Genomic DNA, 22,370 nt, shown 5'->3' with positions numbered 1-22,370 from the left:
TAATTTGTTTTTCTTCAACATTTCTTTTATAGTGTAAGAATACTTTTTCACTTTCTTTATTTGCTAAGTGTTCATTCTTGTTTAATTCACTGAAAAGATAAGTAGTTGAACTCAGTGAATCTTTATCAAGTCTGTTCATGATGTTTTCTGGTAAACCTAACACAATCAGGTTTATTAGTGTGTTATTGTCAATTAACTTATTAACTTCTAATAATAATCTTTCTTTTTTTGTGGCATATTCTAATAGAGAACCAGTTTGATATTTGAATGTAAAAGCATATTTTATTTGGGACCAACCTTTCTTTTCATAAGTATCACAAAAATTTGTTTTCCAAGTTTTCCAATCTGATTTCACTGTATATTTAATTAACATGCTACCATACCAATCTAAACATTGTTTTTCAAGTAGATGTCTTAAACTTTCTATTTTATCTTCATCATTTAAAATTTCAAACCTTAGACATTCTTTTTCAAATTCTTCCATCCATTGTCTAACATTTGGCATTTTAATGGAAAATTTTTCAATTAAAAACTTTTCTGTTAACTTCCCCACATTTTGAATGTTTGGCAAATCTTCATAGCTAACAGCAGCTGGTTGTAGTTTTTCTTCTAAATACTGATCACCAAATTGTAAATTTTCACCTTCATCCAAATAAATCTTCCTTAATTCATCATCTAATGGGATCCATACATTTCGTTTTTGACCTCTTTTTTTCAATGAGTTTTTTACTTTTGTAAATAAACTGGATCTAGATATGTATGTGTGTTTATTTACCTGCTTAAATTCGTCTGGGATATCAAAAATACGACCATCTGGAGTCTCAATTGAGGCAATACAGATTTCATTTGATTTACTGTCTGATGAACCTAGTATTATGAATTGGAATCTCAATTTGTCCATGACCAAAAATGTCGTTTTATAAGGTTCCTTTTGATAATTAGTAACACAACTGAGTTTCTGAAATTAAAGATTTATTAAAACATGTTCTATTTACATTATTTACACAAAATTTTACCTGAAATTAAAGAAACGACATTTAATGTCACTAACTCTGGATGTTTAACATTCTTAACCACAAATAAAAATCTGACAAGGTGACAAGTTTTTAAATATAAAGATGACAGAAGTGGTTGTGTCTAATATTCCAGATAATGTACTCGGTAGAGCGCGGCAATATTTGAATGATGAAATTATAATTTCATTACATATATATATATATATATATATATATATATATATATATATATATATATACTCAGGTGCAAAAAAATCGATCCATTCCTTATTTCTTATTTATTTGAAGTTGTATAATTTTAGAGACATTAAATTACGTATGTAAATTTAGGTGTACCCTCGTATACGAGAAATAAAATAATATTTTTAATATTGCTTTTTATATTTCTTAAAACAAATTGGTATTTCAGGTTTTTGTCAAAAAGGGTCTGAAGCAAGTAGATATTTATTGAATGTTGTTTTTAATTCAACAACCATACTAGTGTAGTGATTTTATTTTCAAAACGTGTTATATTTTTTTTTAATTATCCTTCCTAAATGTCTCTAACTCCGACAGATACTGCAAGGGCGGTGACTTTTGTTCAAGATGGTCGTAGCCAATATTATGCAGCTGAAATGTTGGGCGTTAGTCGATCTTCGGTTCAAAGAGCAGTTCGGCGTTTTAGCGACACCGGTAACTTCACAAGAAAACCAGGATCAGGTCGTAGAAGGGTAACATCCGAAAGAGATGATCGATTTCTGGTCTCATCATGTTTGAGAAATCGGCATCTAACTTTAGTTGAACTGGCAAATCGTCTGAGCGAAGTGAGAAATGTGGATGTAAGCAGATGGACAGTTCGTCGAAGACTTGTAGAAGGTAATTTATTATCCAGAAGGCCAGCCCTATCTCCAATACTATCCATAGAACATCGCAGAGCTCGCCTTGCTTTTGCAAGAAAACATGAAAACTGTAGTGATGCAGATTGGAGCAATGTATTGTTCTCAGATGAGTCCAGATTTTGTCTAAGGTCACCAGACGGCCGAGAAAGGGTTTGAAGAAGACACGGAGAGCGATATTTTTAACGTAATATTGCGGAAAGAATAAGTTATTGGGGGGGCTCCGTTATGGTTTGGGCTGGTATCAGTTCAGAAGCCCATACTGATTTAGTTATTGTAGATAGAGGTTCTATGACTGCTGCAAGATACATAACAAGTATTTGAGATCAGCATGTGGTACCTTTTGCTCCTTTCATTGGACCTAATTTTATTTTTATGGACGACAACGCGCGTCCTCACCGTACTGGAATCGTCAACCAATATATAGAGGAGGTGGGCATTGTCCGTATGAACTGGCCAGCTTGCAGTCCCGATCTTAATCGCATAGAACATGTATGAGATATGATGGGAAGATGTCTTCGAGCACGAGTACCCCGTCCAAACAACTTGGCTGAACTTACAGCGGCTCTTGAAGAAATATGGGACCAATTAGATCAATTTGATATCTAGAGGTTAATTACCTCAATGCCTAGACGTGTACAGGCTGTTATAAGAGCCCGAGGGGGAAACACTAGATATTGATTTATTATCAATGTTTTTCTTAATTTCAGAAAGTTTTGAATATTCTTGTATTTTTGAGTTTTGGCGTATGTCTCTATAAATAAATGATTTTTTTGGATAATCTGTAAAAATTATTTTAATCTAACATATACTTTTACATATATACCTGATTTAAAACTAATATCTTCAAACGTTTTCTTTTTTCAGCAAATAATACCCATGGATCGATTTTTTTGCACCTGAGTGTATATATATATATATATATTTGTCTACCAGCTCTATTTCTTCATTTTGTATTTTAAAGTGTTATTTGGTACTAAGTTCGTCCATATATTTTGTTTTTGTTATATTCATTTTTAAACCTATTTTATGACAGGCTCTACTAAGTTCTTCCAACATTTTCTTTATTTATCCCAAATCGTCTGCAATCAGGACTATATCGTCTGCGTAGCTTAGGTGGTGTAGCATCTCTCCGTCCACATTTATTCCTTTGTCACCCCATTCGAGGGTTTTGATCGCTTTTTCTAGAGCCGATATGAAAAGTTTAGGTGACAACGTATCACCTTGTCGGGTACCTCTTTGGATTTTTATTTGGTTGCTGTTAGCGTGTAGTTGTATCGAGCTTGTCGCATTTTTATATATATTACATATTAGCCTCGAATATCGGCTATCAATGCGGCTCTCGTTTAGTGCTTCTATAACACTGTCGAGTTCTACTGAGTCGAATGCTTTGTGGAAATCTACGAATGTTAAAGCTAAGGGCTTGTTATATTCTATAGATTTTTCGATGAGTTGTTTTATTGTTTGGAGTTGATCGTTGGTTCCAAAGTTTGCTGTGAATCCAGCTTGTTCTCTACTTTGATGTAGGTCTAATTTCTTGTCTAATCTTGTGGTGATTACTCTCGTGAAAAGTTTATAAAGATGGTTGAACAGACTAATTGGTCGGTAATTTTCCAGATCAGTTTTTTCTCCTTTTTTGTGCAGAAGAATTGTTTTGGCTCTATTCCATTCAGATGGTATGGATTTCTTTGTCAAACATAGATTAAAGAGATCTTTTATTTTCCTCATTAGAGATTCACCGCCATTCTTAACAGCCTTGATCACAATTCCATCGTCTCCTGGTGATCTATTGGATTTGATTTTATTCATCGCTTGTCTAATTTCACTGAGAGTTATTTCTGGCATGAGTTCAGAGCCTTGATTTAATATGCTTATTGCATCTTTTAGCTGTGTTTGGTTCATCCGTCTGCTTGTATAAAGTACTCCATAGAAGTCTTCTACTATTGTTAAAAGCTCCTCTCTATTTGTTGTTATTTCGCCCTTTTTGTTTTTTAATTTAGTGATCTGACTTTTTCCATTATTTAGTTTCCTTCGCAGACTTTTTAGGCCTTTATTATTTTCTATGGTTTGTTCGATTCTGTATTGTACTTTCTTAAGTCTTTTCTTATTGCTTTCTTGACTTCCCTGTTTATCTTTCTCGTTTGCTCTCCATTTGTATCATTTCTTTCTGTAATAAGATTTCTTTGTTTCATCAAATTGCTGATGTCAGTACTAAGTTTTTCTTCATTCTTATTTCTGGGACAGTGTTTTCTCATGCTTTCTCCAATTGCTTGCGTAATATGTTGGTTTAGTGCATCTATGTTATCGTTGAGAGTTATGTCTGTGTTGTTTCTCAGTTTAGTTTCGATGTCGCTTTGATATTCTTTAATATCTCTAGGTTGGGTCCATATTGGTATTGGTTTCGTATTTACTAATTTGCGTCTCTCTTGTTTTGTGCTTATTTTATCTTTTGCTCTTACCATTCTATGGTCGCTACCAGTGTTGAATGCATTTAGGACCGTTACGTCTTGGATGATTTCTTTTTTGTTTGTAATTATGAAGTCAATTTCGCTTTTTGTTTTATTATCTGGGCTTGCCCAGGTCCATCTTCTAAGTGGTTTCTTATAGAAAAAGCTATTCATTTGGACTAGATTATTCTGAAGGAGAAAACCAATTAAGGTCTCTCCTCTTTCATTCCTTCCATTTAGTCCAAATTGTCCAAGTGATGTTTCTTCTGGACATGCTTTGATTCCTGTTTTCGCATTGAAAACACCACATATTATCACGTATTGTGTGGGTACGTCGTTTAGGGCTATTGAGATATCGTCGTAAAATCCTTCCACTTCTTCATCTGAATGAGTGGTTGTTGGTGCATAGACTTAAATTATTTTGATGCTGTATCTTTTATTGAGTTGTAATGTTAAGTAGGCAACTCTGTTTGATATTCCCTTAGTAGATGTAATTTTATCGCTATGCTTTCTATGTATAAAAAACCCAATTCCTCCCTCTGATGTTTCTTCATTACCCATACTGTAGAAAAGATGCTCTGTACTTCGGGTCTTCAGTTATCTTTAGTCTTGGTTATCATTGCTGATTCTTATGACCAAAATACGGATATTTTTTCACCAGTACTTATTTACAATATTTACAAAAATGCCACTATGACTGTTAAATGCCACGATAAAACCCGACCAATAAAAATAAAACATAAGATAAGGCAAGGAGATACATTTTTACCGAAACAGCGTTGGAGTATGCCTTTAAAATAGTCAATTGGGACCACAAAGGAATAAAAATAGACGGCGAAAAGCTTAACCATCTCCGTTTCACAGATGACATTGTCCTTATCACAGATAATTTAGGAGAAGCCACAGATATTTTAAATGAATTGGACTTTGCATGTTCAAAGGTATGCCTCAGAATGAACTTGACCAAAACTAAGGTTATGACATGACAAAATATTTTCCTCAATAACCATTTAACTATTCAAGACAAAGTGGTAGAACTGGTGGATTGTATTCACCTGACTCAATTTTTAGAGTATGGGAATTCTTATCTGAGGGTATTAGGACTTTATGATTTTATGATTTTATATCTATTTTATCTCCTTACAATGTCTTCTTTACGATTCTCTTTTTGCCGTTCTTACCCCGTCAACTTACCACGTCTTTTGGCAAAACTGTATTTTAATCTGACATCGAAGAGCAAGAGCGATGGTATATAAAAGTCTTCGAATATTGTCTCCATTATTATTTGACAAACAAGCTTTAGAACATGTTTTTACTTGACAGTGATGTATTACTCTTTCTCTCTCAATAATAAATAAAATTTATAATACGTATATTAAAAAAACTCATATAACATCAAGTAAGGAAGATATGTTTTGGCTGCTCTGTGTTTATGTATTAATGTCAGTTCTAGAGTTTCGCTTACATTTTTTATTGTTGATGTGTTTATTATTCTAAAATTCATATACATAGTAGCTGACAGATTATAGCAGATTGAATGCTACTTTGTACTCGACTAGTAATGGAGTTTGTGGTTTAGATGCGGTTCTATCCAATCAGTTTGTATTTACCTTTCAGTGACTGGTGAATTCAATGAATGTTGGTTAACTGTATATACAACCCCTGATCTCCGAACTCCGAAAGTTGTAACTCTCCTATAGTCCCCGCATTCTGGTCGATAATTACATCGAATAATACAGCCGGAGTTTAAGATTTTAATTGAAACTTGTGATTTCCTCTATTACTGTGGGATTAGTAAACATTTATGATTGTATAATACGTCTAGAAAATTAAAAAATATTCGTAAACGAAATATTTATACGACGTTTCAATTATAAACATTTTATTGAGCAAAATTAAATTCTTTATTCTTAAAATGCCCAACTGGTTTTGATCATCTTTACATTTTTGTACATTACTTGTTACTGTTACTGTTTTTCACTAAACTACTAAATGGGAATCCTAAGAATATAGAGGTAATGTAATCTTCTTAGGATTAATGCTGGGAGGACTACAAAGAGGATAAAATAGTCATAAATTAAGATGGTTTAAAAGGATAGAAGAAGTTATACCGTAGAAGAATAGATACCGATAGAAGAAGTTACTGTACTATAAGCCTCATGAGTCATCTCCTAAAAATGTTCCTAAAGATAATTCATAAGAGAATCTACGAGCCGTGTAAAAGTCAAATTTTACCCAACCAGTTCAGGTTCACAAATGCTGTTGGTACTAGAGACGCTTTGTTCTCAGTACAAGTCTTATTCCAGAGATGCAGAGACGTCAACTGCGACGTATAAGCATGTCTGGTTAATTACTAAAAAGAGTTTAATCGAGTACAGCACGCCAAGATGATGCAAATAATAAAAGAAACAGGAATTAACAATCAAGATCTGAAAATGATTAGAAATCTTTACTGGAATCAGACAGCAAATCTCAGAGTTGAAGGTGAACACACTGACTATGTGAAAATCATGCGTGGAGTGAGGCAAGGTTGTATTTTGTCTCCTCTAATCTTCAATCTGCAAAGTTATTCTACTAAATGGTTACCGGCTTAACAACATCAGATATGCAGATGACACCATAGTATTTGCAGACAACTTAGAAGACCTACAAGTTCTTATGAATAAAATCACGTATGACAATCAACAATATGGACTCAATATAAACGTTAAGAAGACAAAGCTTATGATAATTAGCAAGAAAAGGATAACAGAAGGTCAACTTTACGTCAACCAAACCTGTAGAAAGAGTAACGCACTACAACTACCTCGGCACCATAACAAATGAAGAATGGACCAACAACCAGGAGATTAGAGCACGCATTGAAAAAGCTAGATCCACCTTCAATCGGATGGGGGCATTCTTCAAGAGTCACAACCTATCTCTTGATACAAAAGTAAGAATGCTGCGATGCTACGTCTTCTCTGTCCTTTTTAATGGTGTTTAATCGTGGACCTTGAACGAAGATATGTGCAGAAAACTGGAAGCATTTGAGATGTGGCTATATCGGAGAATGCTTAAGATCCCTTGGACTGACCGAGTCACAAATGAGGAGGTCCTCAGAAGAATAAATAAAAACCGAGAGGTAATAACCACCATCAAATCTCGAAAGTTACAGTTCTTCGGACATATTATGCGAAATGAATCTAGATATGCTCTCCTTCAAGCCATCCTGCAAGGAAAAATATTTGGAAAACGAGGCCCAGGAAGAAAAAGAACATCTTGGTTAAAGAACCTCAGAATCTGGTTCAATATAACATCTGTGCAGCTTTTCCGCGCTGCTTCAGATAAGATAAAGGTTGCCATGATGATTGTCAAGGTTCTGTTATAAGCACAACTTTGTTCAGTTTGGCATTTAATGATGTAGGCAAAAGTATCCATTTCCCAGTTAAATAGGCATTGTATGCTGTAGACCTTGTACTCTTTTACAGAGGATAGAATATCGAAACAGCCTGTCGACTAATGCAGGCAGCCATTGATAATATAGAAATGTGATCGAGACATATTGGGCTTTCCTTCTCATCTCAAAAAACTAAAATCATGAAATTTAGCAGAAAAACGACAAAAGATAATCCAATTTTGACATACAACGGAGTACATATTACTAGATGTTATTGATCATCATAAAGTCTTAGGGCTGACCTTCGACTCCAGACTTATTTGGAATACACACATACAGGAAACGAAAGGCAACTGCTTAAAAAATATTAATATTCTTAAAAGTTTAGCATACCCATTTCTAATGGGTAATTATTCGCTCCAAAATAGACTATGGTAGTTCATATATCTACCATCCACTCATTAGTTCTAAACTCAGTAAACATTTAAACACAATCCAGCAATTCATCAGAATACACTTTCTCCCACTTTACCTAAACCCTTAATCAACCATTGCTCCCCCCTCTCTTAGTCAACAACTTAGTACACCATACTCACAGATAAAATTTCAGGCTTTTATGTGTCGAATTTAATATAACCAACATATATTTTGTTCAGGGTGCTAGATGCTTTAAGCATGAAGGACCTCTATCATCTCTAATTTTGTTGATTAACTCATTCATTTCCCTTTGACCCACTCTCCTTTATTCTTTAGTCATTCCATTTACTTTTATTCCTGCCAGGTCTCTGAGGATCTCAGTCTTTCCAAAAAAAAAAAAAAAAATTTTTTAAAATTTAATCACATATATTATAACTTTAATTCCTTCAGCCGGAAGATTTTCAATCCCTTTTCTCAAACTATTGGACTCACTTATATTAAAAATTTTTACGATACAAGCAGTATTAAACAATTTCATCTACATATGAAGTCTTACATTAGCTACAAATATATACTATTTATTTTTCCTTGTCCTAGATGTAAGCAACATAAAAGGACATTTCCATATATTTCAGCTAATTCTTCACAAATTACACCTTTTAGACCACACTCCATACGATAAAGAGTAACATAAGCTGCCTAATGCATACGTCATCCTCTTAAACATGACCTTAAACAACACCAGTAATTTACATTTTATATCCAATATTAAATAATTATAGAAATTTTTAAATCCCAACACCTGGATTGCTGTTATCATTTTAACATCATCAAAGTTTTTTAATCTTTTGGCTGTAGTAATATAATGTTTAACTAACACTGTTTCATGGTTCATTGACATTTTGTTTTTGACACCATTCATTGGTATTTTATCAATCAGTTGCCAGCCGTAGTCCGTTTGAAGAGGTTTACTCTCCGGACACTGGAACTCACTTAAGCATGGGTGTATGTTACCTGAAGTAAAATCTAATTAAAATATTAAACATCATATAATATTATCAACAACATGTACAATCTTTGGTAACACATTACATTTTAAAGGGTTTTTACCCAAATATTTTGGTGGCTCAGACATGGTAACCTGTAAGTATAACCATTTTATTGTTTTTTAACCTTAGTCAAAATTTTAAACCACGTTTGCTGTAATTAAATGGTTTGTACTTATTTTAGGTATTTTAACCTGATGATGGAACAGTTGTTCCGAAAACGTTCGTGCTTGTAATGTTGCCCTTTTAAGGGTTTTTATAAAATAAAATATACCCACATACAAAGACTAACCTCTTTTATGGTAGTTTTGTCTATATGTATGCATCCAAGTCACATCTGAAAGCTCTTGACTCCGTACATAATACGGGTCTTAGGATCTACTTAGGTGCCTTCAGATCTAGCCCAGCTCAAAGCATGTACTGTGAAGCTAACGAACCGCCACTCTAGTTAAGAAGACAACATCTTCTTTTGTTATATGCCAATCCACAAAATCCAGCCTACCAATTACTTATTCAACCAAATAATCTCATTCATCATTCTCAGACCACTAGAGCTACACAACCTCTCTCTTGTACCCTAAATTCTATTCTCTTGCGACTTGCTGCCGTTTGTAGTGTATACACTGGGGTATCATCGAGGCTTTTCTTATATTGGAACCAACTGACCGCAATGTAGCGATTTGCACATACTCCTTATCATCAATACAAGTAATTAAAAACATGTTCTCAGATCATCCTCTGGTAAATTTAATACATGACATTGTATAATAAACTTGCGGACCATGGAGTAATTGTGACTATTGTCTGTGTAGCTTCACATATATGAGTTGTAGGAAATAAGGTTGCAGATGTAGCCGCAAAAGAAGCTTCTACTTTGGATATACTTGTATCAAATATTCAACTGCATAATGATATTAAAAAAATGTTCAAAAGGTTCATATAAATGTTCAAAAAGCGCATATATGACAAATGGCAAGCTAATTGGAACACAACTCCGAGTCATTTACACGATATAAAACCAGTTATACCTTCCTTAGAGCTACCATCTATGTCCAGAAGACACAAAGTTATTCTAAGAAGATTAAGAATTGGACACACTTGGCTTACACATGGCTTTCTCATAGTATCTAGGGATCCATTGCATGCGGCCATTGCAGCAGTCCCTTAACCGTCAATCATTTCCTTAAAGAATGTCCACATCTTTCTACTAAAAGAAAACAACACCAGTTGGTAGGTAATATACAAGAAATGTTGAATGAAACTGAGAAATATGCAAGTCTGTTTAAATATTTAAACAACATTCAAGTGCTTTAAAAACTCTGAATTGGTATTATGTATAACGGTTAAATTCGTAAAAAAATAAGTATTGTGTATAAAGTACTCTATATTGTCAAATGTAAAACTCTATTTGTAATACTCTTACAGTGTATTATACTGTCATCGTGTCAATGACCTCATTAATTTAAAAAATAAAAAAACTGTGATTTCTTAGCAACTTAATACATATATAAAAAACTCACAATTTACTATTACTTCAACATCAAAGTGTTATATGTTCTATTAGTAAATGTAAAACAAAATCGTTCAAAATACAAGAGGTGTCCTAACACTAAACTATCAGTAGCCTTCAGAAATACTTGATATACTAAAATATTTCAAGTAGAACTACTAGTAAAATATTCCGATACCACTTTGAATGGTAAATAAATTTAAAGAAAACAATATTTAAAATTCTCTCACCTTTATTTTAAAAATTTGTTTAAACATAAAGAAATGTAAGTCTGAATAACTCGAGCAGGATGGAAAACAATACCGCGAATAAATCTGCTGATATTTATAGTCATGTACTTTTAAAGAAAAAATAATTTTCCAGTGAAACACCAGCAAGAGAAAAAGTTTATTGGCCTTTATCAATTGCTTTTATTCCCTACCAAAAAATATTCGCGCCTGAAGCACAAAGACTCATTTTTATACGAGATTAGAAGCTTGTTGGAGGTGATTTTTTTCCGGAATAGGGAATTGGCATATTTTGCCTTTTTTCTTTCGACATTTTTCATTCGTTTGAAAAAGGTCGTAAACAATTTGCCAAACGGACAATGAGAGTTTTCATTGCGATTAATGTTTTATGTGTCGTCGTTTATTGGTAGAACTGTAAATTTGAAAAAATAATTAATCAATATTAGTCCAGGCAACCCTAAGGAAAAATTCATAAAAAAATTTAACAAACTGAAAGCCGTACTTTTGCATTATCATAAATGTATGTATTACATCTGGTACAGCTCCTTATTTTACATAGTACAACTGCCGGAATGTCTGCTTAAGTAGACCAAAACAGTGTTCAACTACATATATATTTTTGCTTAGTTTCATATTGTAAATTAGCTGTCTAAATTACCTCTATCTATAAAAGGAGTTATGAGGTTGGGAAAACATGAATAACTACTATCCCCTAAAATGCAATAATCTGCGAACTTTACAACTATAGTCTCAGCTAAAGGTGAAGGTCTGAAAACTCTGCTGTCCTGATCTGAACTGATCCTGAATAACCGACAAATAGATCCCTTATTCTTCTTTGGTGGTCACAAACTACTTACAACTAAAAATATATATAAAAATCCTAGTCAGTTTTTAAGATATGTATTAGTGTGCGATTACCTGAAAAGAATAATAATGTTCTCCCTTTAAGCATGAGTCGTTTGTTGGTTTATCTATTTTAATGTGGCTCCCATGAATTACTCCAAAAACACCTGGAAAATTGTTTTGCTTAAAGTTTCTCCTAATTTCTATTTTCTCTTCCCCTGATGGCTATTTAATTACTTGTGGGGTCTTGTTGCTCAGGAAATATGTTAACTTTCTAATTAATTTAAAAAGAGTGCTGATAGCAATATCCAATCTATCAGTTACATATCTGCAAGATGCAGTCTGGTGACTAATGACCCATGAATATATTAATGTTTGTTCATATTCTCCAAGCTTTCCATTGCCTCCCGCTTGGTAATGAAAATATTGTGAATATCTGAAGTGGTTCGCAATATCTTCAGCAACAGTACGACTAACACGAAAGTCTTCAATAAATTCACAATCGTTGTAACTTGAGACCGTTTCTTCAAGTTAATTCTTATTTTTAGACCTTATAGGGAAGAGTTGCCCAAAATGGGGACCCCATCACATTTTGTGACATAAAATGAAAATTTGTAATAAATAAAATATTTTACATAATTATGTAGTTAAAGTGTGCCTGCAGGTACCAGAAAACAGATATTGAGTATTTAACAAAAATTTCGTAAGGACAGAAATAGACATTTTTGAAAATGTGCAAATACCTCGTTTTTTTCAAGAAAAGGTGGGTAAAATGGGGTACATGGAAATATTAGGTTATTTTCTAATTAAACATGTAATGAAGTATTAAACATTAATATACAGTAGGTTCAGTATGACAGTATGAACAGTATTAAAAAATAAAAATCAAACTATAAACAAAAATCGCATATAAAAGTGTCATCATCATCTTCACAGCTTGAACAAGCTTTATGTGCCCAGCCACCACATTTGCAGCACCGAATCCAACCTTCCTGATGGAAAGAGAGTTTTTGTACATATCGTTGCAAAAAATGCAAGCTTCTTCAAGTTCTTCTTCCTCGTCTTCACTAGAGGACGTATCAGAATCTTCAGCCTGGCACTTTTTATTTTTACTCTTACTTATTTTGGATAGACAAACCATTGTTTTGTTTCATTTTCTTGGGCAATAGCAGCACTGGTTCTCTAGTCTTTCCTTTCTTTAATAGATTATCACTGGAAGTCGCAGATTTTTTATTTTTGTTGAAAAGGTCTTTTTTGTGTTTACCTTCTTGTTTCTCTTGGCGCTCCTGTTCTTCGGCCTCTAGTTCAGCCTTGTATGGTGACGATGTTAATATGACAAGAGTTTTACCTTTTCTCTTGTTACTATTCCTTTTTACACGCTCCTTTTCTTGGGGTGGGAGCATCAAAATTTTTCGTGAAACATAAAAGCTGATTTGGGTGATGTAGACCCACCTGCTGAAGTAGAAGGCTCAGAGAAGTTTCTTTATAAGGCTCAAGAGAAGCGTCGTCAGAAGGCACAGTTCCACTTGAAAAAATAGAATGTTCCGTTCTATTCTTTGTGGTGTTGGTAGTAGTGGCGCATGATATCTGCTGCTCAGAATTGTGGTTTGGTTATTCTGTGGTATCTGACAGGTCAAACAGGTAATCAGGGAATATATCTCTATTAAAAGGATATATTCCTGTTTTTTCAAATCCCTTCACTGCGGTTTGAGCATTAGCTGCTCTTGAAAAAGCAGCATTGACTAGTTGTCCAATTTGATAAGTTGTAACACCCCTGCCAGGGTGATTAAGCAACCATTTTTGAACCTCTTGTGCATAAAATGTACTAAGTAGTGCCATAAATGAGACATCGAGCGGTTGTAATCGATGTGTGGTGTTTGGTGGGAAACATAATAATATAACGTTATTTTTCCGAACAAGATGAAGGAGTTCTAAACTTTTGGTATGGGAACTGTGACCATCAAGAATAAGCAGCACTGGTTTTTGAGGTCCGGAATTAGAAAACTCAATAAACTTGTTAAACCATACAATAAAGTTTTCTTTGGTAATCCAACCAGTCTCATAATACACTGCAGATGACCCTGGTGGGGCATCATCCATTAAGCGCGGATTTGCTTTCTTACGGGGAAAAAATGGCATAAAATTCCCTGCAGCATTCATACAGGTTTCTAAGGTCACAAGTACACCTCGTTCTGCTAAGAACAAACAACCCACTTGCTTTTTACCACGCAGAGCAAGGATTCTGGCTTATTAGGTACAGTCATAATGCTGGTCTCATCTATGTTGTAGATATCATTGGGCGATAAATTTTGTTGCGTATATAAAGATTCAAGCAAATCAAAAAATTTCCTTACTGCTGCTCGATTAAAACCTTTTGCTCTTACCAGTGAAGTTTTTTCAGAATTACGTGATGCCTATTGGGGGTGCCGATTTAGAAAGCCATAAAGCCAATGTTTACCAGCCATTTTCTTATCTTCATTAAACACGTGTGGAATGTGATTTTTAACGGCTAAATCAAAAGCTAATTTTCTTAAATCTGTTAAGCTAAGGCCAAACAATCTTTCTTTTAAATATAAAATATAATCCACAAGTTCATTTTCCTGCGCTTCGGAAAACACAGTCATAAATCTACCCAATCTTTTTTCTGCAGCTTCTTTTGAACTCAATCCTTTTTCTCGAGCTTTTTTTACTTTGCGCTCCAAAGTAGTTTGTGAAATAGCGTACAGCTTCGATGCTTTTCTGTAACCCATGTTGCCTTCTAACACTTCTTGAATGGCGGCCATGATACTTTCCTCGGACCAACTTTGTCTGTCGCCTTTTCTTGTATAACGACCCATGTTGAAATCTTAAAAAAAACATAATTATTTAGATAATTCAATGCATAAATGCTTACCCTAGTAATTTTTGTATAGACTCAGACTTTTTTCAATAATACCTTTATATTTAAATAATTTGTCAAAATCAGTTCTACCTAGGTACCTAGTAAAATTACATCGACATTAAAATATTCCATAGGTTAAAATAGGGACGCCCCCGTTTTGAGCTACCCTTACCGTCCCCATTTGACCCGTTTATGACTTAATTAAAAAAATATGGCGTATCGAAGTTAAAATTATTTTTAAATGAGTATTATGTGAAAATGTAGCTTAAAGACAGCGAAACAAAGGTCTACTTACCGAAATTGATTATTTCAATGTACCTTGCTAACACCAACCAACAGTGCAGGTTGAAATCGTAAATAAATCACACAAAATCTTGGATCGACTGTACACAAAACAAACATAAGCTCACACGTCGACTACTTACTGCAAACTGGTTAGTAGGTAATGTCATCAGGTGCCACCAATCACGCACCTCGCTGTGCATCGCCCTTCCTTCTGGAACTTATAATTAAATTTAATTGGTTGAGAAATGAAAAAGTTTCATATAAAAGTTAATTTATCTTTAAATATGGGACATTTTCGGATCTCAAGTCAGTATAGTACAGTACAGTGTATAGTGTGGTTTTACCCGTCTAGGGTAGCTCCCTAGAGCACTTTGCTCGAAGGGCTCTGCGAATTTTCTAAGACTCTGAAGCTGAGTTCTTTTCTTCTTAGAAAACCTGTGTTTTATTTCCACCAAGTAAATAAACCATAAAGGCATTGTCCTTTTCAAGACAATGCCGCAATAAGAGCGTACCGGCTAACTACGCAATATTGCAACATATTGCGCAATAGTTAGAAAAATTAATAAACATGGAAACTTGCACCAAGATGCTGTTTCTTTTTCATACGTTTATTAATTACACCGGAGACGACAGTAACTAAGATACTAAGAACACCCACGCGTCGTTCGGCGATCAATTCCCCACTTTATTACTGAAATTTTGAATATTTCCATATTACCCTGCGTCCCCTATGTCCCCCCTACGTTCATTTAGAATTTGTAATAGATCTTCATCCGACGACACCTGTGTCAAACACCTCTTCATCAGAGGAAGAACTTGCAGAAGATTCCTGAAATATATATTTTTCACTTCATAAGTTAATTATTTAATCACAGTTATATCACATAATTACCATTTTTAATATTTAGTCCAAAAATGTATTCAATAAATAATAATCAATGTAAATACAACAAACGTTAGAATTTAACACTAACCAATAAATAATCAGTTCAGTAGATATTGTGCAAAATATGTTTAATATATATTTATAGGTTAAGAATAAGAAACCTTATTCATTACGTTGTACGCTTGCGTCAAACTATTAGTTGGAAAATAATCTTCAAACCAGAATGACTATTTGAAAACGATTTGAAAACGGTAAGCAAATCTGCAAGAACATCTGACCAAACAGTTGGAGTTTGAAATTAAACATGCTCGAACACAATTATTTTACTGCGCAAACTCGTGCATTTTTAACTACTGCAAAAACAAAATTGCTGATAACAAATTAGAGTTTCCTTTTATGATACCAATTGTTTCTTATATAGTTGAAAACCTACTTTAATAACCGAATACCAATCACCTTTTTTTATAATTTTATATAATTTTAATTTAACTACTCTTTTGGTTAAAACAAAACAGAACGATATAAAAAAGTATAGTCTCTCTTAGTATTCGGTAAAATTTTAAAATTCGATAACAAGTATAAAACTGTGGAAGATTTGTCCAACCGTGAATTATTAATTCAATATTTTCTTAATGAGAGAGAACATTTATTTACAACGTGTCCAGACCTTTGTCAAACCCAGTTATAAAGCATAACTCATTTAGAAACCAGCTATATCACTCACTATAACTAATTTGCCAAGTTCTAGTTGACATATCTTTACATATTTATTGTAACAACTAATCAATGCTGGGCTTACCGCACCATATGACCTAACCATGTTGCTTCCCACAACTATACTGCTGTCACTGTTTCCTTTAGATAGTTACACAATAGTGATCATTTAACGGCATTTACCCGTTTTAGTTTGAGAACTTTGTCTTGAGCCAAGAGAGATGCAAAACGTTGTATTTTCAAACTTTAAATGTAATTAAATGTTTGGTGAGAATTAGAACTTCAGCAGGAAATGCATTTGTTTAAAATTCTACCTGAATATTAAATTCGCCTGATATGTAACTTAAATAAAAACATTCTTAATTTAGAATACCAAGTTTTAATTTAAATTTTTAAACTAGATACGCGGTTTTAAGTTTCAGAAGTCAAAAGTTTAATTAAAGTGTTTTTATTGTTTTGACAGGATTCTGTTAAAGAGTTGTAGAATGTATTACATTCAGAAAATACAGCAATTTTGCTTTTCGTCATTTTAAGATGTTGAAATAAGATTCTGGGAACTTTTAATCGAAAATGTATCTTAATTTTATTTGACTGACAGTTATTTACTGTTATTTTTATGTGCTATATCCACGAAATACCTCTACTCATACAGGAAATTGCGGAGGGTGACTCATAAATGTAACATGATATACTAGGTGTACGAGGTGCAAATCAAATACGCCGTTTATAATAAGTAAATCAAAATAATATCAGTTTACAACATTTTTATAGCTCTCCGTACATTTTAACCCTAGAACCAGACCATAGTGTTGCCAGCGACACAACTATTTACAGAAAGACATTATTATTTATGAAAGCGTGTAACGTACGAACTTCACTGACTGAATACCTTTATTATTCATTGTGCTTGTGCGATGGTCAGTCTAATTCTGTATGTACATCAATGTTTTCTTACCAGAATAAACAGAATAACTAAGAATACACTGCCCCTTACGCAAGCAGAACTTTGGAAAGCGTTGCATGAAGATTCCAGTGAAGATGAAAAAAATCAAGAGTTTCAAATTGAAAATTGACAAGATAAAGATAATCTGATAGAAAATGAACATGTGGATGACGAAATAGATTGTAGTTGTAGCGAAGATGAAAACAAACTAGTTAAAATATCTAGTGAACAGTAGTCAGAGCATGCACCGACATTTTTTGGTCGAAATGGTTACCCATGGTATACTCAACCTCTGTATTCTAAAACGAGTAGGACAAAAAGATTGTTGCCTGCTGTGCCGCGCCCAGGGGGAAAATATATAAAGAATAATAGAAAAATGTAACTTGTCTTCCACACAAAATACAAAAAATCCAAAACGCTAATTGAATAATTAAATTACCACTTTAAATATATCGAACACAATAATTATTGTATTTAAATATAGATACCTAATATTAGGCTTATGACAAAAGTAGACAGAACGAGTCTGTTGCGAGTAGCATGCGCCTACAGGACTGTATCTGTGGCGGCCTTGTGGACTATCACGGGTTGTGTTCCTCTGCATGTGTTAGCAGTAGAAAAGAGACATCTCTATGAGGGAAGAGAGCATTTGACACAAGAACAGCTATAAAAAAAAGAAGAAAGGGAAAGATCAATGAAAATATGGCAAGAGTGGAACGACCAGGAACATGTTGCCCAGTAGACCAGGATGCTGATCCCGAGCCTAAGGGACTGGGTAGATTGTCTGTTTTAGGGCGTATTTTCATAGGTTCAGAAAGACAGACAGATAAATGCCTATACTGTTGTTACACAATGCTGGAGTGTAAGAGAGATGATCGTGAAGATGACGGGAAGTCCGGAGGGATGGAATAGTGTTCACAATTACATCCGAGCAGTCATTAAAAAGAAAGAAGAAGAAGAGAAACACCAACTGGGCCAATAACAGAGATACGATCTAATCACTATTTTAATGAGAATAAGCCGCAATTGAAGGTTAAAATATTGAATCTTTGATCTTTGATCTTGCACTGATAACTTGTTTATACTCCAACAATTAATAGAAAAAAGAATAGCGGTTGGTACCGAAGTACATATAGCCTTCATCGATCTAGAAAAGGCATATGATACAGTTCCAAGACTTAAATTGTTGTAAGTTTTACAAAAACTCGACATTAGTCCATATCTTTTAGGAATAATCACAGAAGTATACAGGGATAACAACTTGCCTAAAAATCGAAAATAGACTATCAGAGCCAATAAAAGTAACTAAAGGACTAAAACAAGGATGCAGTATGTCACCCTTACTGTTTAATTTATATATTGGGGCAGCCCTCCAAAATTGGAAAAACCAATGCCAGGGAATGAAAATCCCCATAGGAAATGATGTACTGTTCTCCCTGAACTTTGCAGATGACCAAATCAATCAGGGACGTAAAATTGTAGGATGTCCTGATCCTTATGATGGGATCGCAACATTTATAAAAGGAACAAAAAAATAGAGCAAATCATGGTTGAATCAATTCTTTGTTATGGCTCTGAAGTAGGACAGACCTGGAGAGAAGATTTTTGGCAGTTGAAATGGATTATTTGAGAAGAAGTGCTAGAATATCACGGCAGGAAAGGAAGACCAACGAATCTATAAGAAATAACATAATTGCTACAGAAACGGTTATTGACAGAATAGAAAAAATAGGTTTAAAACGGTTTGGACACCTATTGAGAATGCCTGACGAACGTTAGCCTCAAAAACTTCACAAATGGAAGCCCTCTGGAAGAAGAAAAAGAGGTAGACCTCAACGCTCATGGAATGAAGGAATTAGAAGAGCGATGGAATCGAAATGTTTGGAGGAGGAGCATGCCTTGGACCGGGAGGATTGGCGGAGGAGACCGGGAATACGTCGATAGCCGTCTCCAAAGTGTATTGTATTTACAAGTTGGATCCTATAATATATATATATATATATATATATATATATATATATATATATATATACAGTTTTCTAACCAACAAATTAGTAAATCAACTTTTAAAAATGGCCATTTTAAAGATTTAAATGTATTTTATCAAATAATCACGTTAATATTCGTTAAAAATGCTTTACTTTTTACTGGTAGACGAATGTTTCGAAAATGGTGCATTGTTGACCTTAATTGGTAATTAATTTCAAAAGTCCACCGAACCAACTACAGGAAACGTAGAGGTTTTTGATTATCGAGGCCCAAAAAATTTAAAAAACTTTTCAGATACCTGACCGGGTCAAAGTCCTCAACAGAGTACTTTTTTACCTCATTTCTCTGGACTCAATTCAGTTCATCGCACAATTAAGACACTGGAGCAGATAGTCTAAATATAACTACTTAAACATTTAAAAAGAAATGGTATACTAGAAAATATTTAATCAGTTTTATTTGATTATTTGGTACTAATGTTTTTCATTGTTTCAGTTAAATAATGGAACGGTTTGTGGAACTGATGGTATTACTTATTCAAGTGAATGTGAGCTTCGACAGGCTTCGTGCAAAACAAAGCAATACATAATATTAGCCTACAAAGGAAATTGTGGTAAGTTAATAAACCAACAATTTTTTTATTAGCAAAGAGCGATTAATCGATAAAAGGAGTGTCGAATGTACATACAGTGTATAGTGGTATTATTAGAGCTGGAGATTAAACTGTTATTAAAAAAAGTTTGAGGATGTTTTAAAACATAGTCTATTTGTTCGTTAAAAATCAATTTAGTATTCTTAAACAGGTTAATTTTTAAAATTTTAACTTTACTGTTCTTTTTGTTGTTTTGTCAAACTTTGCTTGATATAAAAATTATTAAATATACAAATTATTATTATATAAGTAAGCAAATAGTGAAACAATAGTATTGTTATAAAAACAGTTATGAAAATTTAAAAAGAAAATGCCACAAATCAACAGAAAATATTTCTAATCAAACAAAAAATTAAATTAAATAATAGGTACTTACCACTGGTCTACATACAATTTTGCCAATTGTCGTCGACTATTTCATGTGGCACGTAAACGTCTTCGTGAACTACTTATTGTAAAAACTATGAACACTCTGGTTTGTCAATAGTCTGAATCTGAATAAACTTTGGGTGGTAATAATATTAACAAAAGAATTAAACAACAAAAAAAGAAAAGACAAAGGGCAGAGAAAAGAAAAAAGAGAAAGGTATAATAAACGAACTTGTACAAAAAATTAGGCTAATAAAGAAATGAGAGTAATGTTTGCAGACCAGAAAAATTGCAAAACGGAGAAGCATCTAAGAATAAAATAACAAACCCAATGCCAAAAGACACATGAATTCACACTCTATAAGAAATGAGGGCAGTAAGCTCATACCCAAGAAACTGGACGAAATAGATAATCAGCAAACATCAAAATAAACAATCTGCCTCTGAAAACCTTAGGAATGTACAGGAAAGAAAAGAAGTAAATTTAGATGACATTTATATATTAATGAAATATATAGAGAATTAATAAAATGTAAGTTATTTATTAGGGTTATTTAAATAACCCTATTGCTTCATCATAATCCAGCCTTCTGTATTCAAAGTTAAACATAGGTCACTCTAATTTCTTCTAATTCTGTCGGTCTTGAACTTCCTGCAGCCAATTCCCAGCGATTCTTTTGACTTCGTCTGTCCATTGTGTAAGTGGTCTACTCTGCTTCTTCTGTCTGTTCGTTGTCTTCACACTGTAATTTTTTGAGTCCACCACCGTCATTCATTCTGGTCACATGGTCTGCCTAGTTCCACTTTGATCATATGCCCTCTATGACATCTGTGATGCCTATTCTTCTTACATTACCTTTCTAACCCTGTCTCTAAGAGTCAGTCCATTCTTCTTTGGATTATTCTAAGTTTCGTTGTTGTAGCCTAACTTAAGGAAAGTGTTTCGGCGCCGTAAGTAATGACTGGAAGCCTTATAGAGCTCCATATGCATGCTAAAGTGATTCTTCTTTGCACTTCAGCAGTTTGGTTCTTATTGCTTACCCAGCATAAACCTGACTTAGATAATTGTGACACTTACATTTAGAAATATAAAACAATATAAACAATAGCAGATGTTTGTAAAATGCACAATCTTGACCCAAATATTTAATTCAAATTTAATATTAACTGAATTTTGCAATATTATGTATTCCAGACTCCTAATAGTACTTCATATCACACTGCATCTATATTATCTCTTATGTTACTTTATTTTTATTTTTAGATTTATGCCAAGGTGTGCAGTGTAAATTCGAAGGGCGGTGTGAAGCGGGAGAATGTGTTTGTCCTAAAAATTGCGAAGAAGCAGGTGAAGAGCCAGTATGTGCTTCAGATATGATGACATACCCAAACGAATGCGAATTGCAAAAAGCAAGGTGTGCAAAAGGTTCCAAAGGTGCTCCAATTTCAGTTGTGTTCTATGGAGATTGCAGGGAGAAATTTCCCTCTGCTGGTTCCTTAAGCAGTAAGTACACTTTCATTTTTTAATATTTTGTAGTATTCTATATCTATTTTATAAAGCTAACCCATCTAACACTGCTTGAATTGTATACTAACTTTGTAGCTACCTTTCCTAACCTAACGGACCAAAGAACTAATCAGAAGACAGGCCAAGACCTGGAAGTAGTAGTACCACAGCTCACCGGAAATTCTATACTAGATGGTATTACTTCAGAAAAAGAAGCTTGCAAAGATATACTGTGCGACTTTGAGGCCACTTGTGAAGTAGGTCCTGATAACTTCCCGAGATGTACGTGCCAGTTTAACTGCGCAAACGCCTATTCAAGTCCAGTGTGCGCTTCTGATCTTCGAATTTATTCGTCACTTTGCGCTATGAAGATGGAAGCATGCC

General features: G+C 33.8%; 1 protein-coding gene across 1 annotated transcript in view; it reads left to right on the top strand.

Annotated features, from left to right (window-relative positions):
- The window catches only part of LOC140451849 (agrin-like), a 714,345-nt gene that overhangs the window by 579,494 nt on the left and 112,481 nt on the right, over positions 1–22,370 (top strand). Inside the window, exons 10-11 of the mRNA XM_072545755.1 lie at positions 19,954–20,071; positions 21,744–21,983. Coding sequence (XP_072401856.1) covers positions 19,954–20,071; positions 21,744–21,983 — 358 coding nt within the window. The remainder of the gene's footprint in view (positions 1–19,953; positions 20,072–21,743; positions 21,984–22,370) is intronic.

Source organism: Diabrotica undecimpunctata, chromosome 10 (genome assembly GCF_040954645.1).
Source record: "Diabrotica undecimpunctata isolate CICGRU chromosome 10, icDiaUnde3, whole genome shotgun sequence".
Taxonomy (NCBI): domain Eukaryota; kingdom Metazoa; phylum Arthropoda; class Insecta; order Coleoptera; family Chrysomelidae; genus Diabrotica; species Diabrotica undecimpunctata.
Note: the sequence above shows the minus strand (reverse complement) of the source record. Positions and strands in the feature narration are given on the sequence as shown.